This window comes from Anopheles stephensi, chromosome 2, assembly GCF_013141755.1.
Source record: "Anopheles stephensi strain Indian chromosome 2, UCI_ANSTEP_V1.0, whole genome shotgun sequence".
Lineage (NCBI taxonomy): Eukaryota > Metazoa > Arthropoda > Insecta > Diptera > Culicidae > Anopheles > Anopheles stephensi.
The window spans coordinates 62740258-62763912 of NC_050202.1; the positions used below are offsets into that span (position 1 = coordinate 62740258).

General features: G+C 47.8%; 2 protein-coding genes and 1 non-coding gene across 6 annotated transcripts; all 3 read left to right on the forward strand.

The window, feature by feature from the left end:
• The first annotated feature begins 264 nt into the window (after positions 1 to 264).
• On the forward strand, positions 265 to 337 carry Trnar-acg. The gene has a single exon. It is a non-coding gene; the product is annotated as a tRNA-Arg (tRNA).
• Positions 338 to 6707: 6370 nt separating this feature from the next.
• On the forward strand, positions 6708 to 16580 carry LOC118506674 (siderophore biosynthesis regulatory protein URBS1). Of its 3 annotated transcripts, XM_036044112.1 has the most exons (3): positions 6708 to 6847; positions 7963 to 8573; positions 10289 to 16580. In XM_036044112.1, the coding sequence occupies exons 2-3, from the start codon at positions 8269 to 8271 to the stop codon at positions 11571 to 11573; spliced, it is 1590 nt and encodes a 529-aa protein (XP_035900005.1). In that variant the 5' UTR covers positions 6708 to 6847; positions 7963 to 8268; the 3' UTR covers positions 11574 to 16580. The 3 variants fall into 3 exon arrangements, with proteins under 3 accessions (XP_035900005.1, XP_035900004.1, XP_035900006.1); XM_036044111.1 differs by lacking the exons at positions 6708 to 6847; positions 7963 to 8573 and adding an exon at positions 9089 to 9440; XM_036044113.1 differs by lacking the exons at positions 6708 to 6847; positions 7963 to 8573 and adding an exon at positions 9322 to 9426.
• Positions 16581 to 19004: 2424 nt separating this feature from the next.
• On the forward strand, positions 19005 to 23371 carry LOC118506673 (hypoxia up-regulated protein 1). 2 transcript variants are annotated; one of them, XM_036044108.1, is made up of 4 exons: positions 19005 to 19145; positions 19224 to 19372; positions 19469 to 19851; positions 19926 to 23371. In XM_036044108.1, exons 3-4 carry the CDS (start codon positions 19493 to 19495, stop codon positions 22498 to 22500), a joined length of 2934 nt encoding a protein of 977 aa, XP_035900001.1. In that variant the 5' UTR covers positions 19005 to 19145; positions 19224 to 19372; positions 19469 to 19492; the 3' UTR covers positions 22501 to 23371. The 2 variants fall into 2 exon arrangements, with proteins under 2 accessions (XP_035900001.1, XP_035900000.1); XM_036044107.1 differs by having other exon boundaries at positions 19019 to 19372.
• Positions 23372 to 23655: the final 284 nt, after the last annotated feature.

Below are 23655 nucleotides of genomic sequence, written 5' to 3' on the forward strand. Positions count from 1 at the left end.
TGTTGTGTGGTGGTCACTAGCCCGTACGTGCGCAACTGTTGAGCATGCTGAGCATGCCTGCGCGACTCTTTCTCGCTCTCCGACAATTAAAAGTCACCCTGCCTTAGCCCGATGCGTGTGCGTATTTACGGGTGTTTTCGGTGGGTTTTCGTCTTTGCCCAACTGGACGTGGCATTGTAACGCATCATGTAATGTAGTGTAATACTGTGTTTGATGTTGGGTAGCGATCGTCAAATAGCTTACTAGCTGGTGGTTCTCTCGACGGGTCCTGTAGCGCAATGGATAACGCGTCTGACTACGGATCAGAAGATTCCAGGTTCGACTCCTGGCAGGATCGGCAGGGAAAACCTTTTTTATTCTTTTACCCTTATTCTTACCTGTTCATAACACACCCTTAACATCGTTTGGGAGGAGTGCGCACAGGTAGCAGCACAGTAACGCTAACGACCTTATTCAATTGTGTCTACCCTACCTACGTAGTGTGCAGATCAGCAACAACAACAACAACTAACGGTAGGTAAGTGTCGAGACACATTCCACCATAGTTTCTCCGCCTCTCCTAGCAACAGACAGGGTTACTGTGGTTTTTCTTTGCATTTTGACTGTTGAGACTTGTACAGTACCATCCCTTCTTCATTGTCTAGTAAAGTAATAGTGGATTGTACGTGTGTATGTATGAGAGTGAGAGAGCAAAATTCGCCACGAACAAAATGAGAAGGAAATAAAAATAGTGATAGAAGAGCGAAATCCAACTCTGCACGGACTACGCTTACGTCAAACCGTAACAGCAACACCACACCGCCTTCCCCCACCCACACCAACACATCAATTCATGTGCATCATCCGCCCCGCGCAGTGGGACCACCATAACCTGAAAAAAAACTGCTTCATATTATTTGACATTGATCTACATATGCGAATGCCGTCGTCGACACCTCGCGAACCATTTGTTGCTGGTAGGTATTTTTTAACACCAACGTCACCTCATCTCGTATACACAACAGACATACCCACAAAAATCTACCCCGCAGTAAGTGTCGAAGGGGGGGGGGGGGAGCCAGTTCTGTTGGAGCATTGTTGTGTTTGTTTTTCTTCCATGCTGCCATTTTTTGCCTTTTCGCCCTATTCGCCAACAACGGACGCGACTAGCTCAATGGTTGCTTTGTCGGTGGTGATGTTACGATGGTGACCTTACCGGGTTTGCCCCTTTGCTACGCACACATACAAGCGACCGTTTGACACACAGTTTTTGGGCTAGAACGGTTCGATCAAGTGCTTCCTCAAGTTCTCAAGCTTAACATACAATTATGGGGGTTTTTGAAAAGCTTCTCCTTTCTCACTGACCTTTTTCCTTAACCTCATAAACTTCTTTTTGTGGTGGAATGAGCTAACATGACTGGTTCGGCTGTAGTGGTGAACGGCCAATCCTTTGCTACCTTTAACCGTTTCCCAAGGATCCATTAGCGGAAAAGGCGGAATAGGGACGTCCGGAACTACGCGTTGTTTGTTCCTTCTTCCTACTGAGCTGTGTTTTCCGAACGTTCCTTTGTCACGATAGAGAAAGAGCGAGCGAGCAAGCGAGTGAGTTTGAAGGAATTGAAGGCGGAAATCGGTTGATAAGGTGCTTCTTTTGCCAGCTTCTAATGAGCAACCAAAACACAGCCATTGATGGGCTACCTAAGGAGAAGAAGGACTAGCACAGCAGGAACAAAAACACGCAGGAAACGATGCGTCACATTAAGCAGAAGCTGTTAATGTATAATAGATGAGCAATGGGGACGTGGCTCTTATCTATTCCAAAAGAAACAAATACGGTACAATTGATTTTGGGTAAGCTTGAGTGTGTGCTGATGTCTGTAACTTCTTCAAGGATTAATCCACTTTTTCTTGTACTTCAAGCGTTCTCTCAGGTAGCGCAGTACAGTATTGAGCATGCGAGATCATGTGTGATCGTGAGATGAGAAGACCGTGAGCGTGACGTGTGCACGCTTCATCACGCCCGCCGTCATACATTAGTCACGGCGACGTTCAACCTCCGTTTGCGCCTAGAAGGAAAGAACGTCCACTGGCGGGGAAATACACAATAACAAGCACGATCGTTCTCGTCGTCGCCGTCGTTGATCGATGAATCAGACACCCGTTCTCGACCATTTTTGCTCCTGCGAAATTCCGTACCCTTCGGGTAGTACCACCGGGTTATTCTGGTGGTGTTGGTAGCTCTCTATACCTCGTGTTGGACGGTCGTCTAGTTGAGTCACGCGAGTGTTGTTACCAGGATTAACATTATTGGTGTCACAGGGGACGGTCAAACCGTGCTTTACAGGGCGGCGCAGTTCCTTTTCATCTTTTTGCGTACGAGTGCAAATGGCGAACACAATGAGCCCTTATATGCGCACCCGAGAACAAATGCTGGGGTGATTGCTGCAACCCGTAGGAAAATGCATCCGTGTGTCAAATAAATTAGAAATCACATTTTCGATGGTTCGTGATGGTATAGCGAGCTGAAATGTGCAAGGAAATACGAGCGTCTGTCAAGTAGGTCACAAACAGCGTAACGCTTTCCAAAAGCTTGCCTATAAATAATAAAGGAAAGTCCTCTGAAAGGACTCCCGATATCGCACGCTGCACCCCTTGGTCTCATATTCTCTGCGCTCTATTACTGCGCTCGGAATTTTATTCAACAAGAAGTTTACAGGCAACACGTGTAGCACCAGTGTATATCGAACGCAACGGCCGCCAAAAAGACCATACCTAGAGTGGCTGGTTGTTTGGATCGGGCCGCGTACCGCGTACGTGCCTTTACCACACGCGAGGATTTTTTTCGGGGTGTTTTACTTTATTTTTCTTCCTCGTACTCCATATCTCTACTCCCCTATGGTTCATCGGGTTGCTGTATGTGTGTATGTGAAGCTATGCTGTGAGAAGGGATGTCTCTTTCCTCACATGTTTGTCCCCACACCCAAACACGCTACTCGGCGGCGTGTAGCGGGAAGTAAAGCGTAGAAGACCTCGCAGCACTCCGTGTGAGAAAGTCGATGCTTATAGGAAAGAATCCTTCGCCACCGTCTCGTAACCGAAAGGGAGGTCCTGTTTTAACTTATGCATGCGGAATAGCGCCGATCGGAAACGGCAGATTCGGGCATCAATTTAGATGGTAGATATGTCCGCCGCACGGTGCTTTAAGGCAAAAGGCAACAAAAAAACTGCGGGAATAAAAACAAGACTCACTGTTGATCGCCCACTACGCATCAACGAACACAACAGCTTAACGCATTGGGAAGATGAGATAAGATGGTGAGACACAGTTTTTCATCACCCTCATCATGCTCACCACTGTGTGGGTCATATAATATTTTTGCTACTTTGCTACAAGGTCGGGTCGAGGGAAAGCAAAGTAACCGGAGGAGGACGCGCGTATCCTGGTTGCCATCGATACGGTCGTACGCACTCACTCATGTTCGCAGTCGTTTCCGATTTTCTCGGCTTTTCTTGATCGCGGTAGCCAAGAACCGCCACTCACCACCACCTTCTGTCTGCCTGTGTGTGTGTGTGTTTTGTATGTAGAAAAAACAAAAAAAAAGGAAGAATACATTTATCGGATTCATTTTGCGGACGGTTTCTATTGCTCGCCTACCTCAGCCTAAAGAAGGGGGAGAGTTGTAATATCCTAATGATATTAATGGTGGTAAACGGCCATGTTTTTGGAACGACTCGTCCAAGGAAATGGAGTGACGAGTTCCAGAAGATCCAATCAGATGTCGTTTTGACCGGAGTTTGTTGCTATTCCGCTAATCAGCGGAAGGCATATCAGTCGCGTAATCGAGATATCTAAAGGCGGGTGAGAAACGCTGACACACAGCCACACGAGGCGTGAGAGTGAAGTGTCTGCTAATGAGTCTCATTCGTCTCACTTAAAGTCGGATTCGTCTTTAGTGTTTAACGCCAACTGTCCGCTGTCGGTGTGTGTATTATGGTGATAACAAATAATTAACATATGCTCGCGCGAAGTAGCACGCACTATCACACACCAGCACACACACATACGCATTTCGAACGTGCTTGGTGCGTGATAAAACGGGTTCAAACGAAGAGCAAAAAGAAAACCACACACGGTCGGTCCGCCTCTTATTCACTCTAATCGTCATTGTGAGTGATTTGGAGCGAGCGAGAGAGAGAGAGAGACTCGATGCATGAACGAAATAAATGAAAGAATTCCGCCTGTGAAAGGAGAGAGAGTGAGGTACAGGAGGCCGGAGGCGCCCTTTAACTTGGGCCTCCTCCTTCTACCTCTCCTTCCCCATCCTCACCGTACCTCTCCGGAGTCCTTGAGCTGAGCTGTGATTTGTTTGCTGGTTTTCCTTGTACTTTTACGTGTCGTTATTCGCTCCGTTCGCTTTTCGGGTGCGCTTTTTCGACCTGATCTTCGACCAGCTGTTTCTTGCCTGCTTGTGCCCCTAGGGCGGCCGGTTGGGCCACTGTGAGAATATTGTAGCAAAGAAGCAACGATGATTGAACTTTGGTCAACAGAAGCCCAACAACCGCGACCGAACACCGACAACACATCGTCACGGTGTAGGGCAAGGAGTCTTCAAACTTTGTGGTGCAAGGGCCACACATCGGTCCTCTCGATATTATTGTGGTGGGTCGATATTCAAGGGGCGGGAGGTGGGGTGGGGAAGGATGCCACGGGCAGGAATTTCCGGATGGCCAATTGATTTTATTGAGCTTTGCAATGGTCATCAATGTGGACAATATCTCATTTTTAAAGCCCTAATTTTATACATCTTGATGACATGGCTTAGTACACAACTCAGATAACCAATAAGGCTTATACCAGTGGAGTTACAGAATATGTTTTTACTACCTAAATGTTTAATTTTGCTTATCTGATGATTGGAGCACTATATCCAGAACTTTTAAGTAACAACTAACCATACTCTAGCGATTAGTTAATCATGTTCGTGATATCCTTGACATCTACATTGTTGTGTAGACAAATAATTTGATGTGCTTTGGTCTTTCTTTTTATCATAAAAAACACTTTTCTTTAGAACCACAGATATCGATCAACAGTGAAGAAGTCCCAGTTTAATTACTCAAAACGTAGGGGAATTAATGTAGAATATAGAACCGAAATTGAAGTACAAAGTGTGGGGGCAAACGTCCAACTAAATACGATTGAACAACACGCCACAATGTTCCCTCTGTTTGCGGTGGAAATTCGCATTTGTGGTGCTCCGCACATGCACGTACACTCGCACGCACGCACGCAATCACCAAACAACAACAAAACGTCGCTGGTGGAAGCTGTCAAAACAAGTGTCACAGCTGTGTGTACTGGCTGCGTGGTAGTGGTGGTGGTGTTGGTGGATTTCCATCGTACTGTCGCATGAGCTGGTTTTTATTGGGAGAAATGTGATGCGTACAGTTTATAGTAAATCCCCACAGCCTCACTCTTTCTCCCGCTCCCCCCCTTTCCCACCCTCCACCAAGGGGAAGTCTGCGTACGCAGCTTAATTTCCGTGTACGCGTCGTCCGTACACAGCAGAGCGAGTGTGTGCCGTATCATCTAGTGCGTGCTTCTCACACACCGCTCATCGTGATCATCATCGCCGTGATCATCATCCTCACCGCGTTCCGAGCACCGCGTATCGACAGACCTTCGAATTACGGCGGTTCGTCTGTCTGTCTGTCGGTAGTGGGTTAGGTAGCGTTTTTCCTTGAGTTTTAAATATTGCTTTACCGTCTGTTGTGTTTTATACACACACACACACACGCTCAAGCACACACACGTACGGCACTGGGTTCGAAATCGGTTTGCCAATGCACTGGCGTGCATATAGTGGCTGCGTGCGATTTTTACCTTGCCGACAGTTCGATCGGGAGAGAGGAGAAGCGATGAAGAGGCGGCAGCAGCAGTGGCAGTGTCTTGGCAGTTGCATTTTTTTTATTTCCCCTATTCGAGACGCTTTGCGGTGATGGTGAGCCCGCGATAGGGACGGAATTTGCGGAAATCGTCCAGTGAACCTCCTGGATGCCGAGTTTCTTTTGCAGAACAATCATTAAGCAGACGGAAACAGCCATGATGCCTCGAACGAGAATCCACTTTGAAGATACACAACGACAAGGGGGATGAAACACACAATTCCATCAATCGCCCGTATCGCAACGATACGGAGTGAATATTGTCCGTGCTCTGCTCACTGCCGAGCTCACTGTCAGCTCGTTCGAAAGCGCGCCGTTCATTGAGCATGAGACGGTGAGAGCCGAATCGGCCGAAATATCGCGTGTGAGTGTGTTTTTCCTTTTCTTTTCTTTACATAATAAAGAAACAAAAGAATCGACCGACCGTCCGACCGACCGCCTCTCGCGCTTAACTCTTCACCCTCAACTTCTCGCTTCACCACCCCTGTGCCAAGGGTGGTTCAGGGCACACACCGCACAGCTGATTCCGAAAATCCGCTCACTGACAGTGGATGCGTACCGTACGTACATGGGGTGCGCGCTCACACACCATCGCACACCGCGCGTATCCGTATACGCGAGAGTACCCGTGAGTGCCCGTTGGCCATCTTTACACGGCTACACTGTAAACGGTGCAGAATGAAGGAAGACGGATCGGGTCACTCACGGGGCACGTTGCGCTCGGGCTGACGACTGTGTGGCGCGCTCGGTGCTGCGGCTGGAGCACGGCTGTGCGCGAGACGGCCGTGTGCGAGATAGCTCGTGTTGCCGTCCGCAACGCATAACCGACACGGCTGCTCGTTCGACGGGGTGCGTTCCCGGTCGCTCGGGGACACTCGATTCATTTTCGTTCCGGCGTTCGAGCGTGCAGCACCACGGGCATGTAAGTGCACGTCAGATACACAATAGAGAGGCATCCCTTTTTGAAGCAAAGCCCACAGAGTAAAGGTGAAGGTGTTCGGTGTGTGTAATAAATCTTCAGCGAACGAAAGGACACATCCGCGTGTGTGCGTGCATGTTGATCAATTACAATTATCCTGCCCTGTCCTGTGAGCTAGAGGAAAATATTTCAAAACCACAACTTAACGGATAACGCTCTGGCTGGAATTGAAAATTATAAGGAGTCAACAAGGAAAGTGTGTGCAGTGCGCTACCTGAACAAAAGTGTCAACCAACGGAATTTGTTCATGAGATATATGTGCATCGTTTAGGAAGCTCAGAAGTCCGGAAGCCCCACATCCCTGACGGTGTAGCGGCATGATCACAAGCAAATCAACGCGAACAGTGCAGTGAGCACTAGTGAAGAAACATAGAAAGTGGTGGTGTACGCTCTATAATCGCCGGAGGTCGCGTGTCAATTTACCACTCAGTCAGTCGGCTGCTCCGGCCCTCGGTGAGCATTGTGGAAATACTTTCGGTTTTTTTTTTCGTTCGTTCGTATGTTTTCACTGCTGCACGTGTAACGGCGATACGTGTGCTTTTGATTTTTGAACGAAATCTGTTAAACTGGTGAACGTCAGCTGAAAACTAATCACCGCAGTAACCACAGGTGTGTAGTGCGGGCAAAGGCTAGCAACCGTCAAACGGTGTGTTTTTCTTGGGGGAAAATTAAAAAATTGCCGGATAAGCACCCTTCTCGGAGGCCTCCGTCTCAGAAGACCATTCCACCACTCAAGAGTGCAAACGTGTGTGCGTGTGTGTGTCGGTTGCTGTGGAGTGACGGTTAAAGTACTCCTTCCTAACGGCCTACCTAACGGGGCAAGGTCGACGACGGCGATTCGATCGGATAAGACAAACGGGTTTCGAAACCGCTCCGCGAAACACCCGGTGTCTGCGTGTGTTTGTGCGCTGACCAAAGCATAAGTGCTCCACGAAAAGTGCTGCCCACAAATCGTGAAAGAATCCTTGTCCCCTCTCGCCACAGCCTCCAAACTCCCGTCCCCGTGTAACGCACGCCGTCACGGCTCTATAATAACGGGTGTGTGTGTGTATTTGCAGATAGAGATATTGAAAAGTGAGTGAATTTAGAGCGTGAACTAGAAACACGAAAAGCGTACGTGTGTGAGGAAAGTGTCTGTGCGTGTGCTGAATAGGGCGAAGTGCGGAAGGTAGCACAGTTCGTGACAATTCGTCCTCCTTTTTTCGGTGCACGTGTGTGTGTATGTGTTTATGCTACAGAAAAAAAACACGGGCAATTAAAAATCATAAACAAGCGATTCAGTTGTGCAGTGAGTGAGTGAGTGAGAAGCGCACATATATTCGCAGCTTCACCAACCGCAACACATCGACAACACCATCATCGCCATGACCCTGCCAACGAACAGTTCGTCCACCGTGGCCGAGGACGACTCGGACATGTTTGGACCGCCGCACTCGTCGCCCCCGATCCGTCGCAACCGGCCAAAGGTGCCGATGATCTCGCCCCAGCTGAAACAGCGCGAGGTGCGCAAGCGGATCCTACAGCTGTGCGTGCACAAGCTGGAACGGATCAAGGACTCGGAGCGCAACCTGCGCCGTTCGGTGTGCATCAACAACACGTACTCCCGCCTGACCGATGACATACGGCGCGAGAAGCAGCACAAGCTCCTGATGCTCTCCAATCTCGCCAAGTGAGTAGTTTCTTTGCTTCGTTGTTACACTAAGTGGCCAGTACTTGTGGGGGTTTTGTCTAACGTGTGTGACGTTTAATTATCTGGATCGATCAGGAACAGGTATGAGGTAGGGGGTGGACAGGTTAAACATGCATGCACGCGTCGTGTAAATTGTTGTGCGAACGTTACGTTGCGGGCGGAGTGGCGCGAGAGCGTGAGGATGTTGGTTGGGTGAGATGCATAACGGTTTTTATCTCGCGTACAGTGAGATGAGCGAGAGAGCGCGACAGTGGCGTACGTGAGCAAAACCGTACTGTGTAAGAAAGAGAACGCACCATTTTATGCTCTCGTTCGCTGTCAGTGCTGTGGTCCATTGGAAGCAAAAAAAGCATAGCCGATATTGTTTATTACCACCGAAAACGGCACACACCGACCGAATGATGACAGAAGCGAGACAGATGAAGATGCTGTAAAGCTCGCCAAGTCTTTATAATCTCCATATCAACGTGCGTGCGTGCGGCTGTGTGTGAGTGACTTTTGACGTTACGTACTTGAGAAAATGGGCCTGTGTGGCGGTCGGCCTATTGTTTCTTCACCAACGGGGTGTAATTCGATTGATTTCTTCCGTGTTATAAATGCTGAAGCGGTGATCGGGAGCCATCATGTTGTTAAAAATAGCGTAACAAAAATACGACAATACGGCGACAAGTTGCAGAAAAGCAGTTGGTCGGTCGAAGTGTGTGAAGAAGGTGCTCATCTCATCTCATCAGATCTGCGACCACCAACACCACCGCTTGATGTCCTGGATGAAGAAGCAGGAACACCAGCAAGGGGTGGTGTTGGTGACAGACGAGACGATGTGCATGAGAGTGTAAGAGGAAGAAGGTTGCTAAAATCACTCGATGGCTAATTTTAGATAGATTTTCCTAGTGCTCACAAGCACAAGCCCGACGTGCAAAAGATGCGGTATTTTCCATATCGAAGCGTTCTTTCCAATTCACACACACACACACACACACATGCGAAATTGCCGTCTGGTTAGTGACGTAGTGGACATAAATGGTGACGTTTTGCTTTGTTTTGTGAAGGAGGCAAAAACTAATCTAAAAACCCCTTTGGTTGGAAAATCACACTCCTGGTGGGAAAGAACAATTGTGTAGTGTTTCCGTGTGGTGTAACTTATACAGTTGTAATTACTACTAGTAGTAGTGTTTTGGTCTTGTTTAATCGTTGATTAACTAAAATAAATCCATCAGAAATCAGACGTCTATCGCAGCAACACGGGGCAAAACGATTATGTGCCACCCATACGGTCGTGCATTTGATTAACACACACTCATACATACATACTTGATGCTTGTGCGATTGATGCTCGTGTGCATAGCAATGGGGTTGGCCTCTTCTGCTTGATCTCCTTTCTGCCCGTGGGCAAAGTTTCGTAGTAGGCGTCTGTCTACTGCGTGTGACGTCATGAATGACATTAGCGTAAAACGTCACAGCTCGTTCGCAGAAATCGATCACTTCTATGTGTGTGTGCGCGCGGTAGTACAATACGCGAGTTCTATTCTGGGAATGTGGTGTACGTCAAATCGATCGAATACGTTTGTTATTGGTTGTTTACTGGTCCATTGATAGGATACTGCGCGTTGTTGTTGTGTTGTCTTTTCGGAAAAAGAAACATATTTACATGATGTTTTCTCTCTCGTTTTCTTTTTGTCTATCTGTCTGTGTAGATCCAATGATAGTAACCGTAAGCAGCTTGATGAGGACGACGTGTCGTCGGAGGATTGCATCAACAACAACATTACCAATGCGAACAACAATAATCACCACCATCTGCACCACCATCACCACCACCACCATCTGCACCATCATCATGGCAGCAGTAGCTGCAGTGGCGAACTGGGCGAGTTTGTGCACAACAATGAAAACATGAACAACAACTGTCAGCTGCAGCATAATCATAATCTATCCTCGCAACACCACCACAACCACCTCAACCACCACCAGCATCTGCAGGCCCTGCACCAACGGTTGTCCCAGTCGCACCATCTTCACCAGGCGGCCAGTCCCGCACAACAGGCGAACGAAGCATGCAACCAGGGAGCCGTCTCCAACAACACCTCGTCCTCCTCCGCTTCCTCCTCCCCGTCGGAGTTCTCCTCGACCGTCCCGGACACGGACCGGCCGGTGAGCCAAAGAAAGTCGTCCTCGGTCGAAACGGATCTGGAAACGCTCGATCGCGAACTGTGCGCGCTGGACGCCGCAATGCCGCTGGTCGATCCGGAGATAACGCAGGGCGCGGAACAGCTCGAGCAGGCGATGGTGTCCCGCAAGCGCAAGTTCGCCTCGATCGACGACGACGACAGTGATCGGTTGGTGCGGGAAGCCCTGTCCCAGATCTATCTGCCCAGTGCCGGCCGTCTGCTGACCGGCATCGACGATTGTCCACCGGCAACGGACGGCCGACCCGGTGAGGAGGAGAATCATACGCGCGACGATGACGACGTCGGCGAGTGTATCTCACCGAAGCGACCAAAGATTGGCGACCTGCTGGAGCAGCATTCCTTCTCGCACCCCTTCCTGCACCCGTTCCATCCGCTGCCGGATCTGGCCGGGTTCGACTATCAGGTGCACCATCACCATCAGAAGGAGTTTGAGGTGATAATGGATGCGCTTCGGCTTGGCGTGAGCAACGGAGGTGCAATGGCGGCGGCAGCCGTTGTGGCCGCAACATCGGCAGCCGGAGCAGCGGCAGCGGCAGCAGCAGCAGCAGCGGCCGCAGCGGCAGCCACCGGGAACGCGACCGGCACGGCGATGGGATGCGGTGTTACCGGAAGTGCGGCCGGAAATGGTCCGGTAACGATGGGTTCGAACGGCGCAGGACCGAATGGGGCCTGTAACGGGGGCCCGGTCGGTGGGGGTGTCGATTCCTGTGGCCAGGCGGCCATGCTGATGGGTACGGACGGTGGTGCCAGCGTGTTCCACAATCTCGTCGTTACGTCGCTGGAAACTTGAAAGTAGGCCGCCGACACACAACGGCGCTCGGTGCGTGTGTGCGAATGGTTGCTGTAGTAGTGGTAGTAGCGATAGTAGTAGTAGTAGTAGTAGTAGTAGTAACACCACGTACCGTGTACGAACGCTCCCCCAATACGTTAACGTAATTCTTAATTTATTTGCCCTAAAACGCAGCGCGCCTCGGTGGCGGAGCAAAGGAAGACAGACGAAGAAGAAGAAGCGCACATTGGAAGGGAAATTGATTTCACTTTTTCGTTTCCCGCCCCTCGCCGTTGGTAGGAGGGGAGTGAGGTATGCAATGATAATGTGCAACACACACACACACTTACATGCACACACACACAGACAGCTCTGCGTTGTTGGATGAGGAAGTGATGCGTGTTTCCACAGTGAAGGAAAAAGTGTCAAACTGTTGTCCGTCTTGCCTGTGCAACAAAGCTTAGCATACGGTCCGTTGCGGGTTGACCATTTTCCACGCTTTGAGTATTTTTTTACATGCGGACAAATCTTCTTAGAATCCCTTGGAGTGTCTTAAAAGGCTTAGATCCGGCTGGTCTGATCAGTAGTCCGGTCGGCTTTCGCGCAGTGGAAGTAGATCTGGCTCTGATCAGACTCTGGAAGTAGCTGGTTTGGTCTATGCATGTGTACGTGTGTGTATGTTTTGCCAAAACCGCGACACATCGCTGCTGCAGACGCCGGAGGGAGGAAAAAACAATTGCGTCACTTTATAGACAATTTTTATTTAGTTCAATTTTAGCAAAGTGGCCAATCATCATCATCGCCAGTAGTAGAAGCTGCATTGATTGATGCACGCCGCGTTCGGTAAAGTGTGTTGCTGCTTAGGGAAAGATTTGTATTTTAATTTCACAACCAACCAAAATCATATGCAGCACTGCTCGGGCAGGCGTTTATAGGTTAATTTTTTTTTATTGTAATTAATTATGTTATTGATCTTTAGTAATATTATTCTAATTTTTATTTCGAAACTCACACACATACACTCCTCATCAGTGACAGTGCACGACAGCTCTTCTCTATCTGGCTGTGGGCTAGAAATGCGGAAAGGAATGAACTAGAAACTTACCTGTCCGGCCCACCTAGATCTAGTTGCATTTCGCCATCGGATGGACTTTTTGTGGAATGTGCAGTACGCAGGAAGTTGCTAAACAGCTGCTCGGAAACAGTGTAATATTTAAAAGTGGAACGAAAGCAATGAAAAGTGCAAATATTTATGGGCAACACAGCAGCCAAAAGCAATCCAACCGGACTTTGGATAAGGATATTAGCAAGAAGTGAATTAACCAAGAGCTGTAGAAAACGAGAGAGATGTTTCCTGGTACGCTGGGCCCTTAATTACATGCCAACCAGGCCAATCCTGATTCTACCAAGATTTGGTGAATAGTTGCGAACAAGAGCTATCTTTACCATTCTTCCCATCACTGCAGAGAAAACTTTACCAAACCGAGGAGGAGGTGGTGGTCGTGGCGAAAACCGTGTGCGTAATGGAATTCGTTTCCGGTAAATGCAATCCTCGCGCGTGGTTTCGCGGCAACGGTGCCAGACTCTTTGGCCCACTGTCACGCTGCGGGGTTTTTTGTCTGTGTGTGTTTTCCTTCCTTTTTTCGTATTTTTTTTGAGACCATCTAACGGTCATCACGCAACACAACGGTGCCTCGGCAACAGTTTGTGGCTATGGTGCCCGTCGCAGGTGCGTCCATCGCCGCAAGCCAAAGCACATACTACACAGACAGCAAGACAAAGTGAGACGCGAAATAAGTGAAAGTGTAAGGCAAACCCCCATCGCGAGAGAGTGGGCCAATGTAGTAAGAGAGAGAGAGAGAGAGCGACGAAGCAGCAGGGAAACGGTGGGCTTGATTTAAATCGTGCTCACTCGGTGGTGGAAAGCGAAAACAGGGAGGTGCTGTGGAGTGGGTTGTACGTGGTTTTTTTCCTCTAGTTTATACAAGGGAGGAAATCTTCTTAGACTCCCTTGGAGTGAATCAAAGCAAACTCTACGGGAGTTGTACGGGGATTCTTACCCAGTAAAACCGCTTCTTGTGTCAAGCAGTATCATCGTGGATATCACCTCACGGGATATTACTTCATGAGTGGAACTTTGCACTGAACGCACAGTCAGCTCCTTCTTGTTCTCGCAAGCTCAGTAGGACATTCTGTGAGTGTTAGACAACTTCCAATCCACACCAGTGCGATACGATGTCTAGGTGTTGGTGGCTCCATCTAGTGGCAAACGTCTGATACTATTCAAAGCAAACGGTTGCTACTAGCCTACTAAGATACTGTCACTTCTCGCTTCGCCATTTTGAATATCGGGAATGTTCTAGTACTGTTTAGACTTTCAGTACTTTTTTCACTACGTGCCTATTTTAGCTTTTTTCAACCATTTTTAAACAACCCTCCACACAAACACACGAAAAGCTCTTTTAAACGTGTTGCATGAATGATTTGTTTTCTCTCTCCTACTCTTTCTCTCACTCACTCGCTCGCGAGCTTACTTGGTTCAATTATCAGCGGGAGCAACACTTTTCCGCTGCTACGATGGAGCGGTGGAAAACGAATTCCAAGCTACTCTCGGGGTTTATTTTTTTCCTCTGCTTTTCCCTTCCTTAGTAGCAAGGGTTGCCTCCCACCGCCAACAATGGGGCAGAGGACAGTACGAGAGACGTGCGTGAAGAAGCTAATATACCGTTTCATGCTTTGGCTACTAGGTTGGGCGGCCGGGTGCTGCTGGCGTTGTTGTTTGGTGTGCAATTCGTAACGTTTCCAATTTTTCTGCCCGTTGCTTTTCTCTGCTTGCCTATCGCCGGCCCCACGGCCACCGTTAATCCCTTGCTGTGGTTGAAAGTATGTGTTTTTTGTTTTGTTCGCTACTGTTGTTGTTGCATTCTAGTTGTTTCGATTTTTCTCTTTCTTTGAAGGTAGTTTTTCCTTTCCGTTATGTTTTTTGTCTTCTGTTTTTCGTTTTGCATCACCAAATGCGCGGGGGACTGCGATTGATTTTACTATTGTTGTACCCTTTCTACCTTCTATAAGACAACTCCCACCCCACCCCACCATCCCCCATTTCGGTTTTTCTTTTTCGTTATCGTGATGTGTGATGGTGGGGCGACCGACCAGTGTTAGCAGCAGCACCAACAGCACAAAGCACCCGGTGCGCGCATAAGACATTGTTTCATGTTGCTCAAAGTTTTTCGTTGCGCTTGGCGCATTTTTTTTTTTGCTTCCCTGTTTCTGTTTTCATCTCTTTCATCCCACATGTTTCCTGTTTCACCAAAAATGACCGATTTAAACCGTTTCTTACCCAGTTTTCGGTAGAAGTGCTGTGGCCAAAAAAAAAAAACAAAAATTCTAACAGAATGGATGTAACCAAGGATAAGCCGGGCAGTTTTAAAACACGTGAAGTCTCATCAATTTAGATCAAAGAATAAGACAAAAACTGAAACCAAAACAATTACAAAACCAATCGTCGAGCGATGGGATGCGTGGAGTTACAAGTCAGGAGAAAAAAAATTTAAGTACAGCCAACAATATCAAGCTCAAGAAGGTCAGTCTGACCGAGACTTGGTGCTAGAGTGGAGAACATTTGTGCCGATAAAGAAAAGCCTAATCTCAACACATTGGGAAGACGAAGAGGAAGGTTAAGGCGATGGGTGGTAGTCGATCGCATCAACTAGAGGAGCGTCATTAGCAACACTCGTTTAACACTCGCGGGCGGGAATGTTCCGGCTTCGGCTAGTGCACTTTATACAGTGACTCGAAGCACAACAATTCAAGAGAAAGAAAAACTTAACATTAACTTAAAAAAATACCCAACAAAAAAGCACACAATTATTTGTAAAACAAAAGCATGTAGACAAGCAGTAGGCAGTGTAGTGAAACAAGTAGAAAGGATAATTTAAAGCAACAGAAAAAAAAAAACAAACAATGAGCACATACATACGGACACAAAGATGAAACATCAGGAACAAATACTCTCTTTACAAGAAGAAGCACGAAAAGCGAAAGAATACACAAAACACAAACACAAGCATTCGCATCGAGAAGTGGCCTCCTTTCCTGTGTCCTAGTGCACCTTGTTGGCTCGGTGATGATTTTCTCGAGTAACGATTGGGAAGAAAAACAAAAAGCCAAGAAATTGTTAAGCAAAAAAAAACCCAACAGTGCTGGTGTGCCAGAGGATATGAAAGCAGGAGTTGTGGCATATGAAAACAAAAATGGTTTTATAATTAGTGAGTTCTCTACAAGAAGCAAATCAACCATAGCAAAATCAGAACAAACCAACAGCAACAAAAAACAACAAGAAGAAAACACTAACAAAAAAGAATTACAACGGGGAGGGAAGATAAGAAATGAAAGTAAACAAAACCTGTGATATTAGCCGGTAAGCATATGCAAACAGAAACAAACAAAAAGAAGTGACTCTTAACCACACCTACTACAGCATAGAGATAGAAAAAAAAAACGGAAAGAAAAAAAAACAAAAAAATAAAGACGTGCATTGCAAGGGAAAAAAGATATACAGCAAGAGAGAGGGAGAGAGAGAGAGAGAGAGAAAGAAAGAGAGTGAAAGACGTTGAAAAACGAGCGAAAGAAAGCTAGTTTTAACAAATGGAAAAGGACCATAACAGCCCACGTAAAAGTGGTGTGTGAGGAAAAAATGTTTGTAAAAAAACACACAAACCAAAACATACAACAACAAAAACACACACACACACTCAAACAAAAATTTGCTGTAGAATTATTGTAAAGAAACAAAATCACTAATAATTTACAAAACAAAAAAAAAACAAATGGCAATGGAAACGTTACTAGAAAGTGTGAAACGGAAGAAGCACGAGAATATGCGCGATAAAACAAATGTTAATATTAAAACAGGAGGAAGAGATAATTGAATTGAAAAAAAATAATGCAAACAAACAAACACAACAAAAAAAAAACTAATAAAAACGATGAAAATTGAAAAGCATTAAAGAAAATAACAAAAAAAAACATGAACAAAGAATTATTAAGACAGACGGACGGAAACACACACACATAAATGATGATGTGATGATGTGCGGCAGGCGACAACAATTAGTGCGCGCCTACGGGTACCGGGTGGTGGAGGCAGACAGACAGGCAGTGGTGGAGGAAAGCTAGATAAGAACAACAACAACCAATCGAATCGAATGCGTAAAAAGAAGAAACAGATTAAGTAAAAGAAAAACTCCTTTAAAGCAGCTTTCCTTCCCGTGCTTCTCTAAAACACCAGACCGCGCCAGACAAGCGTCAGACGTTTGTATTTAAAACTAGCAGGACCGTGTACGTTTTCCTCCGGGTTTTCTTTCTTTTCTTTTTATCGGAAGTGTGTAGCGCATTCATCCACAAAGTGTATAAACTCCTTTGACTTATTATTATAATGAAATAGAGAAAAAACATATTAAAAAAAAAATTAAAACCTCGCCTGGCGTTCTCATTTTTGGGGTCATTTAACTGAAAGAAAAAGGGACTTCAAAGGGGGTGCAAATAGATCCGACGCATAGAGAATAGAACAAATTCTAATGTAATGATGATCGTACGGTAGAGACAAAGAGATCTTTTTATATGCTTTTGGTCCCAGTACCAGGGAAAGTGAGTGGCATAAACCAAAGCTAGAATGACGTGCCAATATGACGTGCCGCTGGTCTGCGGTCTATAGGGAGAGCTTTTTCGGGGAAGGAATTAGCAAACACGTTCCGGCGTTCGCGTCATACTTTTCCAGTTTTATTTTTGGAAGGAAGATGAAGAGTGGTGTCTGCCTGCCTCCCCACCCACCACCGTTTTACTTCCTTCTACGCCCGCTTGTGTGGATTTTCTCTGCGTAGGAGTTTTGCGGTTAGGAAAATCCTTATCAGTGACCGATTTACTTTACTCCCGGCTGCTGTGGGGTGACGCGAAGCACGAATCAAAGGTCACGAAGGGTTGCGGGAGGTCATGTCAAGCGAAAGAAGGATCTATTTTTGGTGTAAGTACGTACGTCGGTCGGTGGAAAGTTTAAGAGGGAAGGAACGGTGGCGGTCTATAAATAGCGTCGCCGAGCGTTGGGGTGCATTTGGCGTGAAGCTTGATGGCATTTAACGGAGTGATTTATTTGAATAAATATTTTGATATCGATTTTAATGGGTGTTTTTCGATTGTGAATGACGCTCAGTATAAATTTGTTATCATTTTATAGTGGAATCGTAGTACAGGAAGCTTCCAAATGAAGTATTTGTTAGTAGGTGGTTTTTTGATTCATTAATTACTCGTTTTGTTTTCGTATAGGCCACGTGCTCGCGGAATAGGACTATGCCAGCCTCGCCACGTGGCCTTGCCGTTATTGCGATTTTTCGATTGTGAATGACGCTCAGTATAAATTTGTTATCATTTTATAGTGGAATCGTAGTACAGGAAGCTTCCAAATGAAGTATTTGTTAGTAGGTGGTTTTTTGATTCATTAATTACTCGTTTTGTTTTCGTATAGGCCACGTGCTCGCGGAATAGGACTATCCCAGCCTCGCCACGTGGCCTTGCCGTTATTGCGCGACGGTTTATTAATTATCATTGCTAACACCAATCAACTCACGTTTTACTTTTTTTCTAACACAGATTCAACGTTTATAATACCTGCGAAAAGATGTAAAACAATTGTAAAACGGCAATAATTCGTTTTGTATTTCTAATTTGCTGTTTAATTCAAATGCTGTCAGTTTGAAACGATTTGCGATGCTGTCAGATTTATGCTGTCAAGAAAGTGCAGTAAAATGCAGGCGAAAAGTGAAACCTGGCGAAAATTAGCAATGACGAGTATGAACTGTAAATTGAATCTATTTTAAAAGAAATGTTTCTATATATATTTTTGTATATTTGAGTTTGATGAAAATATTCTATTTGGCCGTATTCAAACAGGTGATTTATTTGGATTTTTTTTTACCAGATTTTAGCCTTTCATGAAAAGTTTCAATTTTCGCTCGATACTATGGGCTGGTACGCGAACACAAATTGGTGTGAAATTTAAAAAAAATATTTAAAATAATAGGATGTTCATGACTCAAATCCTGAAATACTGGTAGGTGAATGACATTTTGGAGGGCAAATACCTTAATTGTCTCTCCTAAGTAATTGCCTTCATCGCGTTTACGAGCGGAAACTGTTCGTTTACGCTGAACAGTGGGCATGTAGCACAAGTGGTCAAAATATGAACGCCACTGACAGCTGTCAAACGGTGTTCAAGCGGTATTGAAAATAGAAAATTACAAAATAAATTGATAAAAACACCATTTATCTTACCCCAAAAGCTATATACTACAATTGAATAAAATAACCAATTTTTCTCTCACATTATGGCAATTTATCGCTAAATCGTCAGCAAAAAAATCCATTCAACTGCTCCGGCGGAATTTGTACTGACACAACGTAAACAACAACTCTCCCAGCACGTCAAGCGTACGACCACGTCAGTGAAATCGAACGGTGAATTTTTTTTACTGTTGCAGCTCCGGTGGCACGGGTACCGGTCGTGGAAAGCATAGTCCGAGTTGTACGTGCCGCTCTGCGGTAAGTCCACGCCATCGCTAATCAACGCACCTGTACACGCACTGACACCAGACGAACGACTTGGGGTCTGCATTTTAGCAAACCTCCGGCGGTTCATAGCACGATAGCGTGCCAAACGGGCAACGGTGACAAGCAATCGTGGGCTGTGGGATCGATTTCAAACGTGTGCTGGTTCCGATTGTCGGTGAGTGGCCCTGGAACAAACGGGCCTTTGGAATCGTAAATAGGTAAGCAAGCGTGCCAAACGATGCCACTTTGAAGCTGTCCGCTGAGAACATTCATTCATGATTCGCGTGTTCTGCGTTTCTGTTGTTCCTTTGTAGCGAAGTGCCAACCTAGAGAGCATCATGGGTACACGTCACTGGCTGTGCACGGATGGGCAAAGCACGGGTGGAAAGGCACTGCTCATCACACTTGCTGTGGTGGCCTTATTCGTGTCCGTTGCCAACAGTGCCGCCGTCATGTCGGTCGATCTCGGTAGCGAGTGGATGAAGGTGGGTGTAGTTTCACCGGGCGTCCCGATGGAGATTGCCCTCAACAAGGAATCGAAGCGGAAAACACCGACCACCATCGCGTTCCGCAACGGGGACCGTGTGTTCGGTGAGGACGCACAAACGCTCGGGGTCCGTTTCCCATCGAACAGCTTCGGCTATTTGGTTGATTTGCTGGGCAAAACGATCGATAATCCGATGGTAGATTTGTACCGGTAAGTAAAACCCGGCCGCACACACGCTAGAGAGTGAGTTCTCCGAAGCCTAAAGGGTTCTATATCGATTGCAGTAAACGGTTCCCGTACTACGATATTGTGGAAGACCCGGTCCGAAAGACGGTCGTTTTTCGCGTCGGAGAAGATCAGTACACGATCGAGGAGCTGATCGCTCAACTGCTTCAGGTTGCCAAGAGTTACGCGGAAGATTCGACCGGTCAGCTCATTACCGAGTGTGTGCTGATTGTGCCCGGCTTCTTCGGCCAGGCGGAACGTACTGCGCTCGTATCGGCAGCGCGGTTGGCGAATCTGAAGGTGCTACAGCTGATCAACGATTATACGGCGGTGGCGCTGAACTATGGCATCTTCCGGCGGAAGGAAATCAACGAAACGGCACAGTACTTCCTGTTCTACGATATGGGCGCGTACAAGACGTCGGCCGCCGTCGTTAGTTACCAGCTGGTGAAGGATAAGGCTACGCGGGAAACGCACCCGGTCGTGCAGGTGCTCGGTGTCGGGTTTGATCGTACGCTCGGTGGGTTGGAGATGCAGGTGCGCCTTCGGGATTACCTTGGCAAGGAGTTTAACAAGATGGGCAAAACCAAGACGGACGTGTTCAGCAACCCGCGCGCCATGGCCAAGCTGTTCAAGGAAGCGGGCCGGCTGAAGAATGTGCTCAGCGCCAACACGGAGCACTATGCGCAGATTGAGGGTTTGCTTGACGAGCAGGACTTCCGGTTGCTGGTGACGCGCGAACAGTTCGAAGGACTGAACAAGGATTTGTACGAGCGGGTAACGGCTCCGCTGGATAAGGCGCTGGCCGCTTCCGGGTTAGCGCTGGACGTCATCAACCAGGTGGTGCTGTTCGGAGGTAATACACGCGTGCCGAAAATGCAGGACATCCTGAGTTCGCACATCGGCCAGCCGCTGGCCAAGAACCTGAACGCGGACGAGGCGGCCTGCATGGGTGCCGTGTACCGGGCGGCCGATCTTGCTACCGGCTTCAAGGTGAAAAAGTTCATCACGAAGGACGCCGTTCTGTTTCCGATTCAGGTCGTGTTCGATCGGGAGGGTGAAAGTGGTGCCATGCGCCAGGTACGCCGTACGCTGTTCGGTGCAATGAACTCTTACCCCCAGAAGAAGGTCATCACGTTCAACAAGCATACGGATGATTTCGAGTTTACGGTACAGTACGCGGAGCTGGAATCGCTGCTGAAGGATGAAGCCGGCACGCTCGGTTCGATCGAGCTGGCTCGCGTTAAGTTGAGCGAAGTGGCGAAAAAGCTTAAATCGAGCGTAGCCGAAAACGTGGAATCGAAGGGCATCAAGGCACACTTTATGCTGGATGATTCGGGCATCTTTTCGCTGGCGAACGTCGAGCTGGTGCTGGAGAAAACGGTCACCAAGGAGGATGACGAGGACGAGAGCACATTCCAGAAGATTGGCAACACGATCAGCAAGCTGTTTTCGGGCGATTCAACCGACAAGTCGGAGAAGGTGACGGAAGGGGCGGAAAAGACGGAGGAAGACGAGTCAGCGGACGGTGGAAAGGACGCAAAGGATGGGGAGAAGGAACCAGAAGCAGGGGACAAACAGTCCACGAAGGACAAGGAGGCTGACGCGGCGAAGGACACGAAAGCGGACGGCAAGGAAGGTGCTGCTGGTGCAGGAGAAGCTGGTAAAAAGCCGGAGGAAGGTGGTGCGGAAGCGAAGAATGCCACCGCAAAGCCAAAGATCGTGACACTGAAGGAGCCCATCCCGTCCAAGGTGGAGCTGACGTACGTGGCCCCGCTGGACGGAGATTTGTTCGAAGCGTCCGCCAAACGGCTCTCCGCGCTGGACGAGTTGGACAAGGCGAAGAAACGGCGCGAAACGGCCCTTAACGCGCTGGAAAGCTTCGTGATCGATGCGCAGGTGAAGATGGACGAGCAGGAGTACGCTTCCTGCGCCACGGAGGAAGAGATCGCCACCATCCGGGCACGGTGCAGCGAAATTTCCGAATGGCTGTACGAGGACGGCACCGATGCCGATGCGGAAACGTACGAAACCAAGCTGGAGGATCTGCGCGCGGTAGCAAACGAGGTGTACGCCCGGCACTGGGAGCACGAGGAACGGCCGCAGGCGCTGAACGCACTGAAACAGATGATTAACGGTTCGGAAGGGTTCCTGCGAAATGCCCGCAATCTCACGAAGGACAGCAACCCGGAGAAGGACGTGTTTACGGCGGTGGAGATTGAAACGCTCGAAAAGGCAATCCGCAACACGATCGAGTGGCGCGATACGGAGGTGGCCGAGCAGGAGAAGCTGGCGCGCAACGAGCCCGTACGGCTGACGGTGAAGGACATTACCGATCGCATGGGAATGCTCGATCGTGAGGTGAAGTATTTGGTGAACAAGCTGAAACTGTGGCGACCGAAGATCAAACCAACCCCGCCCCCCAAGCCGGAGAAAACTACTGGCAAGGAGGGAGAGAAGGAGGAAGCAGCAGCGACCGGGGAGGAAAAACCAGTGGAAGAACCAGTGCTGGAACAGACGCCGGAAAAGGATGGCACCACCGAAACTGAGCCGGAAGAACCGACCGTGGAGGAGATCGATCCGACTGCAACGCGCAAGGACGGCGAAGAGGGTGGAGATCACACGGAACTGTAGAGCAGAGCGGAGATCTAGGTTTAGCACAATTAAGACACGGTATGATGGTGGTGGTCGTCTAGTGGTTCAGCCTGGTGCACACGGACACATTTCATTTGCAAAACATCTTCACCCACCATCCCACCACCTTCCCACATCCCGTACACCAACGTACCACCCTCACTGACCGACCAAACTGGCCAACCCAGCCAGTGAACGCCCTGCTCTCGATACAGTGAGTCCCGTATTTATTTTCCACAACCCATTAGCGGAATTTTCGTGGCAGCATCATCAGCAAAGTGCAATAGACTGTAGGCTGCTCGGCAACGATCACCACTCCATGTATGGGCGCACGCACTGACCACCGATCGCTCATTCCTTGCGTTTTTGCTTGCGATCGATGCGACTGATGGTGATTGAACTTGTAGTCCTTAAAGATGCTATTCGTAAGACGGGAGATAGGAAACCAGAAAGCAAGTGGAAGGAACAATAGTCAAAGCGCAAGAGGAGGTCCACCAGAACACCTGGTACTCGTTTTTGAAATTGCATGAACTGAATCAAACGCCATCGTTTGAAGGCCTTGTAGGCAATTTGCGCATAACAGTGGCGCAGTGGAAGTGTTTCTGTTTCTGTTTTTTTTTGTTTTTGCTCCTTTTTTGTTTATGAGATTGTGATCGCGTGTGGTGAGTTCAGCATCGGAGCAGTGGTGGAAAACCCGCCCAAGGACGAAAAGAGGAGATCAGATAATAGACTACCACAGCACAATCGACATTACTCTTAGTAACGCTGCACTAGGAAGCGAGGGTGTGTGGTGTGCGGTGGTAATCGCGCGGTAATCGACACGTCAGCAGAAGAAGAATGGTGATAAAGTATAGCGAACTTAAGGATCGTACGTTGGGGGTGAGTTTTTTGTTTGCTTGCGCTAATGGAAAGAAATCTTGGCAGTGTTTCACATATTTTTGGTTTCGTTCCTAGGGTTTATATGCATTTGTTGCGATACTCACCGTTAAATTACGCACAGGAAAAATGGACATATCTGGAGACTTTTGTATCTGGACAGTTGGATTACCGCTTGCTCTGGTCTATAGCGTATGGTTGTTTGCGGAATTTTTACCGAGATAGTAGACCGTACTACTTTTAAGCTAGCCGAACGATGCAGTCCGATCCGATTCACCT

Bases quoted from the DNA above. Each gene is read 5' to 3' on its own strand.
- LOC118506674 (XM_036044111.1), top strand. From the start codon at position 9,115: ATGGGCCTGTGTGGCGGTCGGCCTATTGTTTCTTCACCAACGGGGTGT. The intron at 9,441-10,288 runs GTTGCTAAAATC...CTGTCTGTGTAG, and splicing joins GAGAGTGTAAGAGGAAGAAG to ATCCAATGATAGTAACCGTA.
- LOC118506673 (XM_036044108.1), top strand. From the start codon at position 19,493: ATGGGTACACGTCACTGGCTGTGCACGGATGGGCAAAGCACGGGTGGA. The intron at 19,852-19,925 runs GTAAGTAAAACC...TATCGATTGCAG, and splicing joins CCGATGGTAGATTTGTACCG to TAAACGGTTCCCGTACTACG.